The sequence below is a fragment of the Labeo rohita genome, unplaced genomic scaffold (genome assembly GCF_022985175.1).
Source record: "Labeo rohita strain BAU-BD-2019 unplaced genomic scaffold, IGBB_LRoh.1.0 scaffold_244, whole genome shotgun sequence".
NCBI lineage: Eukaryota > Metazoa > Chordata > Actinopteri > Cypriniformes > Cyprinidae > Labeo > Labeo rohita.
The window spans coordinates 86077-98087 of record NW_026128704.1 but is presented as its reverse complement, the minus strand read 5'-3'; the positions used below and the strand labels follow the sequence as shown (position 1 = coordinate 98087).

At 41.6% G+C, this 12011-nt stretch overlaps 1 protein-coding gene, 12 non-coding genes and 8 pseudogenes across 13 annotated transcripts; all 21 read right to left on the bottom strand.

Moving 5' to 3' along the window:
* Positions 1-510: 510 nt before the first annotated feature.
* On the bottom strand, positions 511-629 carry LOC127159691 (5S ribosomal RNA). The gene has a single exon (XR_007826516.1). It is a non-coding gene; the product is annotated as a 5S ribosomal RNA (ribosomal RNA).
* An 84-nt stretch (positions 630-713) lies between these two features.
* On the bottom strand, positions 714-832 carry LOC127159710 (5S ribosomal RNA). Its single transcript, XR_007826526.1, has one exon. It is a non-coding gene; the product is annotated as a 5S ribosomal RNA (ribosomal RNA).
* A 180-nt stretch (positions 833-1012) lies between these two features.
* LOC127159702 (uncharacterized) lies at positions 1013-1130 on the bottom strand (annotated as a pseudogene).
* A 79-nt stretch (positions 1131-1209) lies between these two features.
* On the bottom strand, positions 1210-1380 carry LOC127159707 (uncharacterized; annotated as a pseudogene).
* Positions 1381-1453: 73 nt separating this feature from the next.
* Positions 1454-1571, bottom strand: LOC127159696 (5S ribosomal RNA). Its single transcript, XR_007826520.1, has one exon. It is a non-coding gene; the product is annotated as a 5S ribosomal RNA (ribosomal RNA).
* An 81-nt stretch (positions 1572-1652) lies between these two features.
* Positions 1653-1771, bottom strand: LOC127159699 (uncharacterized; annotated as a pseudogene).
* Positions 1772-2001: 230 nt separating this feature from the next.
* On the bottom strand, positions 2002-2121 carry LOC127159692 (5S ribosomal RNA). Its single transcript, XR_007826517.1, has one exon. It is a non-coding gene; the product is annotated as a 5S ribosomal RNA (ribosomal RNA).
* Positions 2122-2486: 365 nt separating this feature from the next.
* On the bottom strand, positions 2487-2604 carry LOC127159700 (uncharacterized; annotated as a pseudogene).
* Positions 2605-2715: 111 nt separating this feature from the next.
* On the bottom strand, positions 2716-2831 carry LOC127159704 (uncharacterized; annotated as a pseudogene).
* A 191-nt stretch (positions 2832-3022) lies between these two features.
* LOC127159697 (5S ribosomal RNA) lies at positions 3023-3143 on the bottom strand. Its single transcript, XR_007826521.1, has one exon. It is a non-coding gene; the product is annotated as a 5S ribosomal RNA (ribosomal RNA).
* A 121-nt stretch (positions 3144-3264) lies between these two features.
* On the bottom strand, positions 3265-3380 carry LOC127159703 (uncharacterized; annotated as a pseudogene).
* Positions 3381-3445: 65 nt separating this feature from the next.
* LOC127159706 (uncharacterized) lies at positions 3446-3549 on the bottom strand (annotated as a pseudogene).
* A 235-nt stretch (positions 3550-3784) lies between these two features.
* Positions 3785-3903, bottom strand: LOC127159709 (5S ribosomal RNA). The gene has a single exon (XR_007826525.1). It is a non-coding gene; the product is annotated as a 5S ribosomal RNA (ribosomal RNA).
* A 349-nt stretch (positions 3904-4252) lies between these two features.
* On the bottom strand, positions 4253-4371 carry LOC127159708 (5S ribosomal RNA). Its single transcript, XR_007826524.1, has one exon. It is a non-coding gene; the product is annotated as a 5S ribosomal RNA (ribosomal RNA).
* A 108-nt stretch (positions 4372-4479) lies between these two features.
* On the bottom strand, positions 4480-4599 carry LOC127159693 (5S ribosomal RNA). Its single transcript, XR_007826518.1, has one exon. It is a non-coding gene; the product is annotated as a 5S ribosomal RNA (ribosomal RNA).
* Positions 4600-4907: 308 nt separating this feature from the next.
* Positions 4908-5028, bottom strand: LOC127159698 (5S ribosomal RNA). Its single transcript, XR_007826522.1, has one exon. It is a non-coding gene; the product is annotated as a 5S ribosomal RNA (ribosomal RNA).
* A 134-nt stretch (positions 5029-5162) lies between these two features.
* Positions 5163-5281, bottom strand: LOC127159694 (5S ribosomal RNA). The gene has a single exon (XR_007826519.1). It is a non-coding gene; the product is annotated as a 5S ribosomal RNA (ribosomal RNA).
* Positions 5282-5399: 118 nt separating this feature from the next.
* On the bottom strand, positions 5400-5518 carry LOC127159701 (5S ribosomal RNA). Its single transcript, XR_007826523.1, has one exon. It is a non-coding gene; the product is annotated as a 5S ribosomal RNA (ribosomal RNA).
* An 86-nt stretch (positions 5519-5604) lies between these two features.
* Positions 5605-5723, bottom strand: LOC127159690 (5S ribosomal RNA). The gene has a single exon (XR_007826515.1). It is a non-coding gene; the product is annotated as a 5S ribosomal RNA (ribosomal RNA).
* Positions 5724-5802: 79 nt separating this feature from the next.
* LOC127159695 (uncharacterized) lies at positions 5803-5941 on the bottom strand (annotated as a pseudogene).
* A 701-nt stretch (positions 5942-6642) lies between these two features.
* Positions 6643-8922, bottom strand: LOC127159683 (uncharacterized). Its single transcript, XM_051102472.1, has 6 exons — positions 8869-8922; positions 8434-8790; positions 7977-8330; positions 7746-7862; positions 7589-7629; positions 6643-7090 (listed from the first exon to the last, which is right to left on the bottom strand). Exons 1-6 carry the CDS (start codon positions 8912-8914, stop codon positions 6953-6955), a joined length of 1053 nt encoding a protein of 350 aa, XP_050958429.1. The 5' UTR covers positions 8915-8922; the 3' UTR covers positions 6643-6952.
* Between the last annotated feature and the right edge of the window lie 3089 nt (positions 8923-12011).

Genomic DNA, 12011 nt, shown 5'->3' with positions numbered 1-12011 from the left:
AAGACACCACCATGTCATTATTAATAATGTCCCTGGCATGCACCATCACTCCTTGTACTCTCAATCCATCCATTAGTTTCATCTTTGCCTCTTCGTTGTTCATTGTGAGTTCATAAATCCTTTCACCTCTCACTCTGCAACCAATCACCTCTCCACACTCCTTCTTGACTCCTTTTAGCAAATCCATCATTGAAATCTTTCCCGTTCCTTCTAGCTCCACCTCTACAGTCAGGTCTTTGCTATACTTCTCTTTGGATCTTCCTTGCAATTCTCTGTTGTTTTCTCCTTTCTCCTTCTGTAGATCTCCTGTTACTTTACTTGTTTCCTGTTGTTTTTGGATCACTGTTTGTTTGTCCTCACTTCTTCCTTGCTCTCCCTCTTTATTCTTACCATTGCTAGATTCAGCAGTGTATCAGTGTATCAGTACTGGTATTCCCAGGCGGTAGTGAAAAAAAAGCTTACAGCACCTGGTACCAGTGTATCAGTACAGTAGTGAAGAAAAAAGCCAAAAGCTTACAGCACCTGGTATTCCCAGGCGGTCTCCCATCCAAGTACTAACCAGGCCCGACCCTGCTTAGCTTCCGAGATCAGACGAGATCGGGCGCGCTCAGGGTGGTATGGCCGTAAGCGAGAGCTGCTGTGAAAAGAGGGCTGCTGTGAAAAGAGGGCTATTTAAAATTCAGCCAGTGTATCAGTACAGTAGTGAAGAAAAAAGCTTACAGCACCTGGTATTCCCAGGCGGTCTCCCATCCAAGTACTAACCAGGCCCGACCCTGCTTAGCTTCCGAGATCAGACGAGATCGGGCGCGCTCAGGGTGGTATGGCCGTAAGCGAGGAGCTGCTGTGAAAAGAGGGCTATTTAAAATTCAGCCAGTGTACTGTAGTGAAGAAAAAGTCAGCCAGTGTATCAGTACAGTAGTGAAGAAAAAAAGTCCGAAAAAAGCTTACAGCACTGAAAAGAGGGCTATTTAAAATTCAGCCAGTGTATCAGTACAGTAGTGAAAAAAAAAAAAGCTTACAGCACCTGGTATTCCCAGGCGGTCTCCCATCCAAGTACTAACCAGGCCCGACCCTGCTTAGCTTCCGAGATCAGACGAGATCGGGGGCGCTCAGGGTGGTATGGTATGGCCTGCTGTGAAAAGAGGCTGCTAAAAAAGTGGGCTATTTAAAACTCAGCCAGTGTATCAGATCAGTAGTGAAGAAAAAAAAAGCTTACAGCACCTGGTATTCCCAGGCGGTCTCCCATCCAAGTACTAACCAGCCCACCCTGGTAGCTTCCCAGGCGGGTCTCCCATCCAAGTGGGCTAACCAGGCCCGACCCTGCTTAGCTTCCGAGATCAGACGAGATCGGTATCAGCTCAGGGTGGTATGGCCGTAAGCGAGGACTGCTGTGAAAAGTGGGCTATTTAAAACTCAGCCAGTGTATCAGATCAGTAGTGAAGAAAAAGCCAAAAGCTTACAGCACCTGGTATTCCCAGGCGGTCTCCCATCCAAGTACTAACCAGGCCCGACCCTGCTTAGCTTCCGAGATCAGACGAGATCGGGCGCGCTCAGGGTGGTATGGCGTAAGTAAGAGAGGCTGCTGTGAAAAGAGGGCTATTTAAAATTCAGCCAGTGTATCAGTACAGTAGTGAAAAAGCCAAAGCTTACAGCACCTACAGCACCTGGTATTCCCAGGCGGTCTCCCATCCAAGTACTAACCAGGCCCGACCCTGCTTAGCTTCCGAGATCAGACGATCGGGGGCGCGCTCAGGGTGGTATGGCCGTAAGCGAGAGCTGCTGTGAAAAAAGAGGGCTATTTAAAAGTGTTCAGCCAGTGTATCAGTACCAGTGAAGTACAAAAAAAAGCTACAGCACCTGTAGTCCAAGTAACCAACCCTGCTTAGCTTCCGAGAGATCAGAGATCAGGGCTCAGGGTGGTATGGCCAGCACTGCTGTGAAAAGAGGGCTATTTAAAATTCAGCCAGTGTATCAGTACAGTAGTGAAGAAAAAAAGCCAAAAGCTTACCAGCACCTGGTATTCCCAGGCGGTCTCCCATCCAAGTACTAACCAGGCCCGACCCTGCTTAGCTTCCGAGATCAGACGAGATCGGGCGCGCTCAGGGTGGTATGGCCGTAAGCGAGGGCTGCTGTGAAAAGAGGGCTATTTAAAATTCAGCCAGTGTATCAGTACAGTAGTGAAGAAAAAAAAAAAAGCTTACAGCACCTGGTATTCCCAGGCGGTCTCCCATCCAAGTACCACCAGGCCCGAGCTTAGCTTCCGAGATCCGAGAGGCCCGACTGCAGGGCTTCAGCCGATCAGATCCGAGAATCAGAGTCCGATTCCCAGGCGGATACTAACCAGGCCCGGGCTGCTTAAAAGGCGCGCTCAAGCGAGGACTGCTGTGAAAAGTGGGCTATTTAAAACTCAGCCAGTGTATCAGGCTAGTGAAGAAAAAAAAAAATTCAGCCAGTGTATCAGATCTCCCAGTGAAGTAAAAGAAAAAAGCTTACAGCACCTGGTATTCCCAGGCGGTCTCCCATCCAAGTACTAACCAGGCCCGACCCTGCTTAGCTTCCGAGATCAGACGAGATCGGGGCGCTCAGGGTGGTATGGCCAGACGAGATCGGGCGCGCTCAGGGTGAGCGAGGACTGCTGTGAAAAGTGGGCTATTTAAATTCAGCCAGTGTATCAGTGTATCAAGAAAAAGTAGTGCTTACAGCAAAAAAAAAAAGCTTACAGCACCTGGTATTCCCAGGCGGTCTCCCATCCAAGTACTAACCAGGCCCGACCCTGCTTAGCTTTCGAGATCAGACGAGATCGGAGCGCTCAGGGTGGTATGGCGGCGTAAGCGAGGCTGCTGAAAAGAGGGCTATTTAAAATTCAGCCAGTGTATCAGTACAGTAGTGAAGAAAAAAAAAGTGTATCAGCAGTAGTAGCACCTGGTATTCCCTGCTGTGAAAAAGGGCTATTTAAAATTCAGCCAGTGTATCCAGTAGAAAAAATTCAGTACCAGTGTATCAGTACAGTAGTGAAAAAAAAAGCTTACAGCACCTGGTATTCCCAGGCGGTCTCCCATCCAAGTACTAACCAGGCCCGACCCTGCTTAGCTTCCGAGATCAGACGAGATCGGGCGCGCTCAGGGGGTGGTATGGCCGTAAAGGCTGCTGTGAAAAGAGGGCTATTTAAAATTCAGCCAGTGTATCAGTATCAGTAGTGAAGAAAAAAAAAAAGCTTACAGCACCTGGTATTCCCAGGCGGTCTCCCATCCAAGTACTAACCAGGCCTTACAGCACCTGGTATTCCCCCGGTCTCCCATCCAAGTACTAACCAGGCCCGACCCTGCTTAGCTTCCGAGATCAGACGAGATCGGGCCGCTCAGGGTGGTATGGCCGTAAGCAGGGCTGCTCAGAAAAGAGGGCTATTTAAAATTCAGCCAGTGTATCAGTACAGTAGTGAAAAAGCAGCACCTGGTATTCCCAGGCGGTCTCCCATCCAAGTACTAACCAGGCCCGACCCTGCTTAGCTTCCGAGATCAGACGAGATCGGGCGCACCTCAGGGTGGTAGCGAGGACCAGGGCTATTTAAAATTCAGCCAGTGATCAGTAGTGAAGAAAAAGCTTACAGCACCTGGTATTCAGGCGGTCCCATCCAAGTACTAACCAGGCCCGACCCCCTTAGCTTTAGCTTCCGAGATCAGACGAGATCGGGGCAAGGGTGGTAGAAAAGCGAAGCTGCTGTGAAAAGAGGGCTATTTAAAATTCAGCCAGTGTATCAGATCAGTAGTGAAGAAAAAAAGAAAAAAGCTTACAGCACCTGGTATTCCCAGGCGGTCTCCCATCCAAGTACTAACCAGGCCCGACCCTGCTTAGCTTCCGAGATCAGACGAGATCGGGCGCGCTCAGGGTGGTATGGCCGTAAGCGAAGCTGCTGTGGCTGCTATTTAAAAAAGAGGGCTATTTAAAATTCAGCCAGTGTGTATCAGTAGTGAAGAAAAAAGCTTACAGCACCTGGTACCAGTGTATCTGATCAGTAGTGAAGAAAAAAGCTTACAGCACCTGGTATTCCCAGGCGGTCTCCCATCCAAGTACTAACCAGGCCCGACCCGGCTTAGCTTCCGAGATCAGAAGATCAGCCAGTGTGCCAGTGGCTGCTGTGAAAAGAGGGCTATTTAAAATTCAGCCAGTATCAGTACAGTAGTGAAAAAAAGCTTACAGCACCTGCTATTCCCAAAATTCAGCCAGTGTATCAGTACAGTAGTGAAGAAAAAAAAGCTTACAGCACCTGGTATTCCCAGGCGGTCTCCCATCCAAGTACTAACCAGGCCCGACCCTGCTTAGCTTCCGAGATCAGACGAGATCGGGCGCGCTCAGGGTGGTATGGCCGTAAGCGAGGGCTGCTGTGAAAAGTGGGCTATTTAAAATTCAGCCAGCCAGTGTATCAGTCAGTAGTGAAAAAAAGTATCAGTACAGTAGTGAAGAAAAAGCTTAGCTTACAGCAGCTTACAGCACCTGGTATTCCCAGGCGGTCTCCCATCCAAGTACTAACCAGGCCCGACCCTGCTTAGCTTCCGAGATCAGACGAGATCGGGCTCAGCTCAGGGTGGTATGGCCGTAAGCGAGAGCTGCTGTGAAAAGAGGGCTATTTAAAATTCAGCCAATTCAGCCAGTGTATCAGTACAGTAGTGAAAAAAAAAAGCTTACAGCACCTGGTAAAGTCTCCCATCCAAGTACTACCAGCACCTGGTATTCCCAGGCGGTCTCCCATCCAAGTACTAACCAGGCCTGACCCAGTAGTCCGAGAAGAAAAAGCTCAAGCTGGCTATTTAAAATTCAGCCAGTGTATCAGATCAGTAGTGAAGAAAAAAAGCTTACAGCTGTGAAAAAGGGTCAGCCAGTGTATCAGATCAGTAGTGAAGAAAAAAAAAAGCTTACAGCACCTGGTATTCCCAGGCGGTCTCCCATCCAAGTACTAACCAGGCCCGACCCTGCTTAGCTTCCGAGATCAGACGAGATCGCAGGGTGGCTCAGGGTGGTATGGCCGTAAGCGAGAGGGCTGCTAAAAAAAGAGGGCTATTTAAAATTCAGCCAGTGTATCAGTACAGTGAAGTGAAAAAAAAAAAACCTGGTATTCCCAGCGGTCTCCATCCAAGTACTAACCAGTAGTAGTAGCTTCCGAGATCAAAAGACAGCACCTGGTATTCCCAGGCGGTCTCCCATCCAAGTACTAACCAGGCCCGACCCTGCTTAGCTTCCGAGATCAGACGAGATCGGGCGCGCTCAGGGTGGTATGGCCGTAAGCGAGAGCTGCTGTGAAAAGAGGGCTATTTAAAATTCAGCCAGTGTATCAGTACAGTAGTGAAGAAAAGCTTACAGCAGCTTACAGCACCTGGTACCAGTGTATCCAGTAGGAAGAAAAAAGCTTACAGCACCTGGTATTCCCAGGCGGTCTCCCATCCAAGTACTAACCAGGCCCGACCCTGCTTAGCTTCCGAGATCAGACGAGATCGGGCGCGCTCAGGGTGGTATGGCCGTAAGCGAGGACTGCTGTGAAAAGAGGGCTATTTAAAATTCAGCCAGTGTATCAGTAGTATCAGCTTACACAGTAAAAGCTTACAAAAAAAAAGCTTACAGCACCTGGTATTCCCAGGCGGTCTCCCATCCAAGTACTAACCAGGCCCGACCCTGCTTAGCTTCCGAGATCAGACGAGATCGGGCGCGCTCAGGGTGGTATGGCCGTAAGCGAGGACTGCTGTGAAAAGTGGGCTATTTAAAACTCAAACTCAGCCAGTGTATCAGATCAGTAGTGAAGAAAAAGCCAAAAGCTTACAGCACCTGGTATTCCCAGGCGGTCTCCCATCCAAGTACTAACCAGGCCCGACCCTGCTTAGCTTCCGAGGACCCTGCTTAGCTTCCGAGATCAGACGAGATCGGGCGCGCTCAGGGTGGTATGGCCGTAAGCGAGGGCTGCTGTGAAAAAGGGCTATTTAAAATTCAGCCAGTGTGCTGTAGAAAAGAGGGCTATTTAAAACCTTCAGCCAGTGTATCAGTACAGTAGTGAAGAAAAAAAAGCTTACAGCACCTGGTATTCCCAGGCGGTCTCCCATCCAAGTACTAACCAGGCCCGACCCTGCTTAGCTTCCGAGATCAGACGAGAATTAGTTTTGTTTTTGATGGTAATGCACTGCCAAATACACCAAAAAAAAAAAAAAAAAAAAAAAAAAACGGAAGGCAGGGGCGGGGTGAGCAGTAGCTCATTATCATTTAAAGAGACATGCATCAAGATGCTTTGAACAGAGCTGTATTTGACAATGTAAAAAGATGTTGTTTTACACAACCATTGAAGAATTTTAACTGAAGTATGTTACAGATTGTTTCTAAATGCCTTAAAGAATCATACCACCTTGTGAAAAATGGGAATCGGGTGTCCCCTTTAAATACCCAGACCCAAATAAAGAGAACAATTAAATGAATAGTTCACCAAAAATTATGTTATTTAATGGACTGGAGATGTGTGGACTACTTGTGTTGTGGATTATTGTGATGCTTTTAGTAGCTGTTTGAACTTCCATTCTGACGGCACCCATTCACTGCAGAGAATCCATTGGTGAGAGAGTAATGTAATTATACATTTCTCCAAATCTGTTCTGATGTAGATCAAAAACAAACATTGACATTGTTTTCAATAATGTGAAGCACATACATATAAAATCTCAAATATATTGTACGGCTTGATGACCTTTTAAGTAAAGGCCCTTCACTGAAGGGTCATAGAAAAAAAAGAAGTACAAGTATCAGTTAAAAATATTCACAGTGAATAGAAATTATAAAATTATATTAAAAAAAAATTAACAGTACAAATAAAAATACAATATCAGTCCTATATGACAGGGTACAGTACAGATAATACAGATAATACCCAGTTCAAATGAGAAAAATAAATAAAACAACAACAATTTCTTAGCATTAGTAATTATCTTAACTGGGGCTTTGATCTGATCTGTGAATAGACAGTTCCTTCTTGGCTGGTTTTCCCTGAAGATCGTTTTGAGGTGGCAGGCCTTTTGGAAAAATTCAGGGCAATATAATTTAAGGCATCTGTTTCCACAGTCTGCATACAAAGAATACAAACATTTAATTGTTAAGTGCTGTTCCCTTGAGCGCTATATATGCAGATATTTTCATTAAAAGCAACATGCACTTTTGAATAAAGGTCTACCACTTTAAACCATATTTATCACACACCACCATTTAAAAGTTTGGGGTCAGTAAAAGATTTTAGAAATTCTTCTCTTTTTTTCAGCAAGAACACATTAAACTGATCAAAAGGACAGTGGAGAATTTTACATTGTAACAACAACAACAACAAAAAAAAAAGATTTCAAATAAATGTCATACTTTTGAACTTGAACAAACCTTAGTGAAAAAGACTTCTTTCAAAAATATTAAAATTGTTACTGAAATCAAACTTTTGAACAGTAATGTATTAAAGAATAGGTTGTTTAATTGATTTTAAGAAAATGTGGGAAATAGGTTTCTGAAAACATTTTATGAAAGCAACATCTGAATTTCTTTAAATTCTCTAACAGGGAAAATAAAAATTGATTACCTCATTGCTTTGATTTCTGGGTTGTTTTGAAGATTCTTTGCCTAATAAAATAAAATAAATATATTAATTATACTGATCTGAATTGCAAAATAGTAATTTAGTGTTGAATATTGGTACCTTATTTAATTTTGCCATAAGCTTATTTTAATATATTTACCTGTTTTGTAATTCTTGCGAATCACCATCACCAGAAATGCGTTTACGATAATGGATATTATGGTGAATGTGAGCAGGGTTAAAAACACTGGATTCCGAAAGGTCGAAGCTGAAGAATCTGAAATCGTTATATAGATTTATGAGCTAATGTACTGACAAAAATACAAAGAAGTAATTAATAGTTTTGTAGACTGAAGATAACTGTATGTTATAAAAAAAAAAAAATCTGTACCCTCAATAATCAACTTAGTTCCATTTCCCAAGTGTATCTTCCCACATGTGGCAACAGCACAGTAATAAATCCCAGTATCAGATGGTCTGAGTTCAGTCTGAGAGAGACTGTAGACACAGCTCTGGGTAGACGAGCCATTCTCTGATCTCTCCATACACTGATCACTCCTGTTATCATCAGTGTAAATGATTCCAGGATGAGAATATCCTGATGAATGTCTGAACCAGTAGACGCTGTATTGTCCAGCACAGATCTGACTGATGACTGAACACTGCAGAGTCACTGAATCTCCTGGATGAAGTCTGTCAAATACAGGCTGCTGGAGAACTGTAGTCCTTCTTATGCCGTCACTTTCTGAAAGAAATGTAACATTCTGTAAATACATTAAAACAACACACACATGTGCAGTCAGACTGTGGGTGAAGCTCAGATTTTAAAAATATTGTCAATAACTCACCTTTATGTAGAAGAATTGTCCCTTCTCCAAATTTAATAATGTTCATAAAACTCACAACACAATAGTAGGTTGCAAAGTCATATTCTTCCAAGTGCATGATGGTCAAATTAAAAGAGCCAGTTCCACTTCTGATTAAGAATCGATTTTTCTTGTCAAAGTCATTTTGATACGTAACACTTCCAGAGCTATGTTCTGCATATGCTATGAGAAGTGGTTTCTTGCCAACAGAATGTTTAAACCATGAAACAGTATTTATAAAGTCGTCTGAGTGAGAGCAGGGTATAATCACACTGCTTCCCAGTTCAGCAACTAGCAAAGGCTGTTGGTGAATAAAGTCCTTATTGTCACATGTTCCATCTAAAAACAAAAAAGCAACATGGTAACAAACAGAAATGTGAAACAAAATGCTCAATTAAAATACAATTTAAAACATACTTGCAATTGTGAGGAGGAAAATGGTAGACAAAACTCTGAACTTCATTCTCTGTACTTAATCTAAAAGAGAAATAAACACACATGTATAACGAAGTCTGGAACATGAAAATGTGTTTAAATGTACAAAATGAACTACTTTTAAACTACTAACATTTTAAACATTTTGATCCAACATCCGAATCTAAGTACTTTACATAAATAAGCCCATTAGCCTAATTTTCTTAATGGCAGAAAACAGCACAGTAAGAATAATAAATAAATAAAAATAAATAAATAAAAATAAAAATAATTTGGTAGTAATCGTAATTTGGTAATGTTCTTGAAAGTTTTAAAGACATTACTTACAATCTTGTGAGAAAGTTATTAACTTGATATTACAGTCCTTTAATAATGATTGAGGCTCACAGAAGTAAAATAGATCCAGTATATTCAGTTCAGATTACTATTATACAATATAATTAAAAATCGAACTAAAGAGCCCTAGTTATGTGAATGAAAGTGTCAATTTGTTAGTAGCCTATGTCTTATTTTAGGCTGCTTCCTCTTTTATACAGGGCTGTGTTCAAAGATCAAACACTGACATGGTGAAGTTTGACTGGTTGTTTTAAAAAAAAGGGGCAGAGCAAAATTTCCTTTACAGATATAGATATTCACTAGCAAAGCTGGTTACCACAAACAATCTATTATTAACAATAAAAAAATTCTGTCCTTTACACTATACTGCTTCTGAAGCTTATAAACATTAAATAAAAGTGAATGTCTAATAAATATCAGAATTTTTTAAAGTGTTTTAATGTAAAATATAAGTTTAACCCTTTTGGACATTCTTGTCCTTTTCAGTTTTTTTTTTTTTTTTTTTTATCATTTTGCCTGTGTTATTGCCAGCTGCATACATTTAGGCACAGGTGTGTATTTTTATTAGAATTTTACTATTTCACCCCATTTCCTTTAATAAATCTATTTTGCACTAGGTACACAAAATTGTTCCTCTCAAGACCTTAAAGGGGTCATCAGATGCAAGGTTCACTTTTACATGTTGTTTGAACATTAATGTGTGTGGCAATAGTTACATAATAGCTCATTTTGACAAGGTTAAAAGGGTGTTGTTTTACGCAACCATTGAGAATTTTTAACCAAAGTATATTATAGACTTTTCATTAAGACCCTAAAGAATCATATCAATTTGTGAAAAATGGCTATCCGATGACCCCTTTAAGTGTCCCCATTGAAAGCCATTAAAACTGCAATTTTTAATCGCAGTGCCATATAACTGTAAAATAATGCAATTTTTGTTAACAGGCTTTCATTCTGTTGGCAAGGCTTTACAATTATTATTTTTTTTTTTTGTTACTATTTTTACCAGATGGTGTCATTTTTTTTCAGGTTTGGCCTATAAAGAAAATACTCGCTTTATTCCTGTTTTCTGCTTCTGCATATTATAGAGCCAATTGGTTAAATAGTGGAGCTATAATTGTGTGGGTGTGTTGGTATGGATGTCAGAGTGTGGTTTGTATATGTGTCATAAAACAAAAATTGTGTTTGTGTGTGTGTTCTTGTAATATTTGAGATAGAAAAAATACCGCAAATCACAAATCCAACCACTGTGTGCACCAGTGCAGTTTTGCTGGCACCTAATGAGGAAAATCTGGTACTGCGCCCAAACAAAATCGCACTGAAAGCTAATTTTTGAGATATCAACCTCAAATTTGGAACACAACTTTAGATTTATGCAAGTTTAGAGTTGAAACATGTTTCATAAAATATATATTTTATATAAAATATTGTTCATAAAGCATTTTGATAAACTTAAACCTTTAGAACTTTTTGTTTGGTTTCACTTTTTAAACTTTTTCTGTACAAAACAGCTTGTTTTGCTGCTTGATATTGTAACATGGTGTGACTTACCATGTTATTTTAATGTATTATCTTAATTATGAACACACTGGTTTGCAGTGCAAACAGTTTCATTGTTTACTGCATATTGTTATTCTTCTCGTTATTTCCCTATAGCAGATAATGAGCCAGAAGTCTCACCCATATGCCTACATCCGTTGAAGAAAAAGGTGAATTGCTTTATGGCAGCAACTAATGCAAGTGTACAGTGATCCACTGTACTTACAGCAGTGATATATTTATGATATATTTACAATGAACTCTACTCACTTAACTGTAGGGAGGTCTAAATTTGCAAAAATACATAAAACTACACACAGTTGCTTTAATGAATTAATACATTTAAGTTAACTTTGTTTTACTGTACTTGCCACTGCCACAACTGACCTTTACTTAGTCTTCACTTAGTACAACTTAACATTTCAAGTTGACTAAACTTATTGTCACACCCCTGTGGACTGTTTTGTTGGTTTTGCCCTCTTGTGTCCTTATTTGGTCTTTCATGTTCCGTTGCTTGTTAAGTCGTCATTGGTTTATCACTCCCACTTGTCCTTGTCTAATTAGCTGTCTTATATAAGTTTGATTCAGTTCCTTGTTTAGTGTCCGTTCTTATGTTGTCGCTAATGTAATTTATGTTAGTTTCGTCGTGTTGGATTGTGTTTTCCCTGCTGTTCCAGTTTGTTCCTGTTCCCGTGGATTATCTCATTAAAGTACGTTTTGTATGATTTCCTCGTCCCAACTTCTATGACGATGTGGAGGATTCTAATCTTCCCCCCCATCCGAGAACACGCAGATGCTCCAGCTCACCACCAGCCAGCGTCCTCCACCTGCTGTTCCAATGAGCTCACTCCCTCCGTTCCTCCCTCACTTTCCCCAGTCCTCCAGAGCTCCGCCCTCATCCTCAGCCCAGAACCCGGGGCCCACTCACGGACTTTGGTACTTCTGTAAGATCACTTACAAATTTACATTTACATTTTTTCATTTAGCAGATGCTTTATCCAAAGCGTCTTACAAATGAGGACAATAGAAGCAATCAAAACCAACAGCAATAATAATAATATGTAAGTGCTGAGACAGGTCTCGGTTAGTGCAGTAAAATAAAAAAAGACAGGTAGAATAGAAAGAGAATAAAGGGGGCTCATAAGTCTGAATTTGTGAATTTAGGTAAAGGGGTGCAGAGCCAGTGGTTGTTTTTAAGGCAAACATCAATGCGTTGAATTTTTTGCGAGCAGCTATTGATAGCCAGTGCA

What these genes read in the sequence shown, in the direction of transcription:
- LOC127159683 (XM_051102472.1), bottom strand. Translation starts at nt 8,914, where the DNA reads ATGAAGTTCAGAGTTTTGTCTACCATTTTCCTCCTCACAATTGCAA. An exon ending in TTTCCTCCTCACAATTGCAA is followed by an intron (nt 8,791 to 8,868) that starts GTATGTTTTAAA and finishes TTTTGTTTTTAG; the next exon opens with ATGGAACATGTGACAATAAG. An exon ending in GACAATTCTTCTACATAAAG is followed by an intron (nt 8,331 to 8,433) that starts GTGAGTTATTGA and finishes CATTTCTTTCAG; the next exon opens with AAAGTGACGGCATAAGAAGG.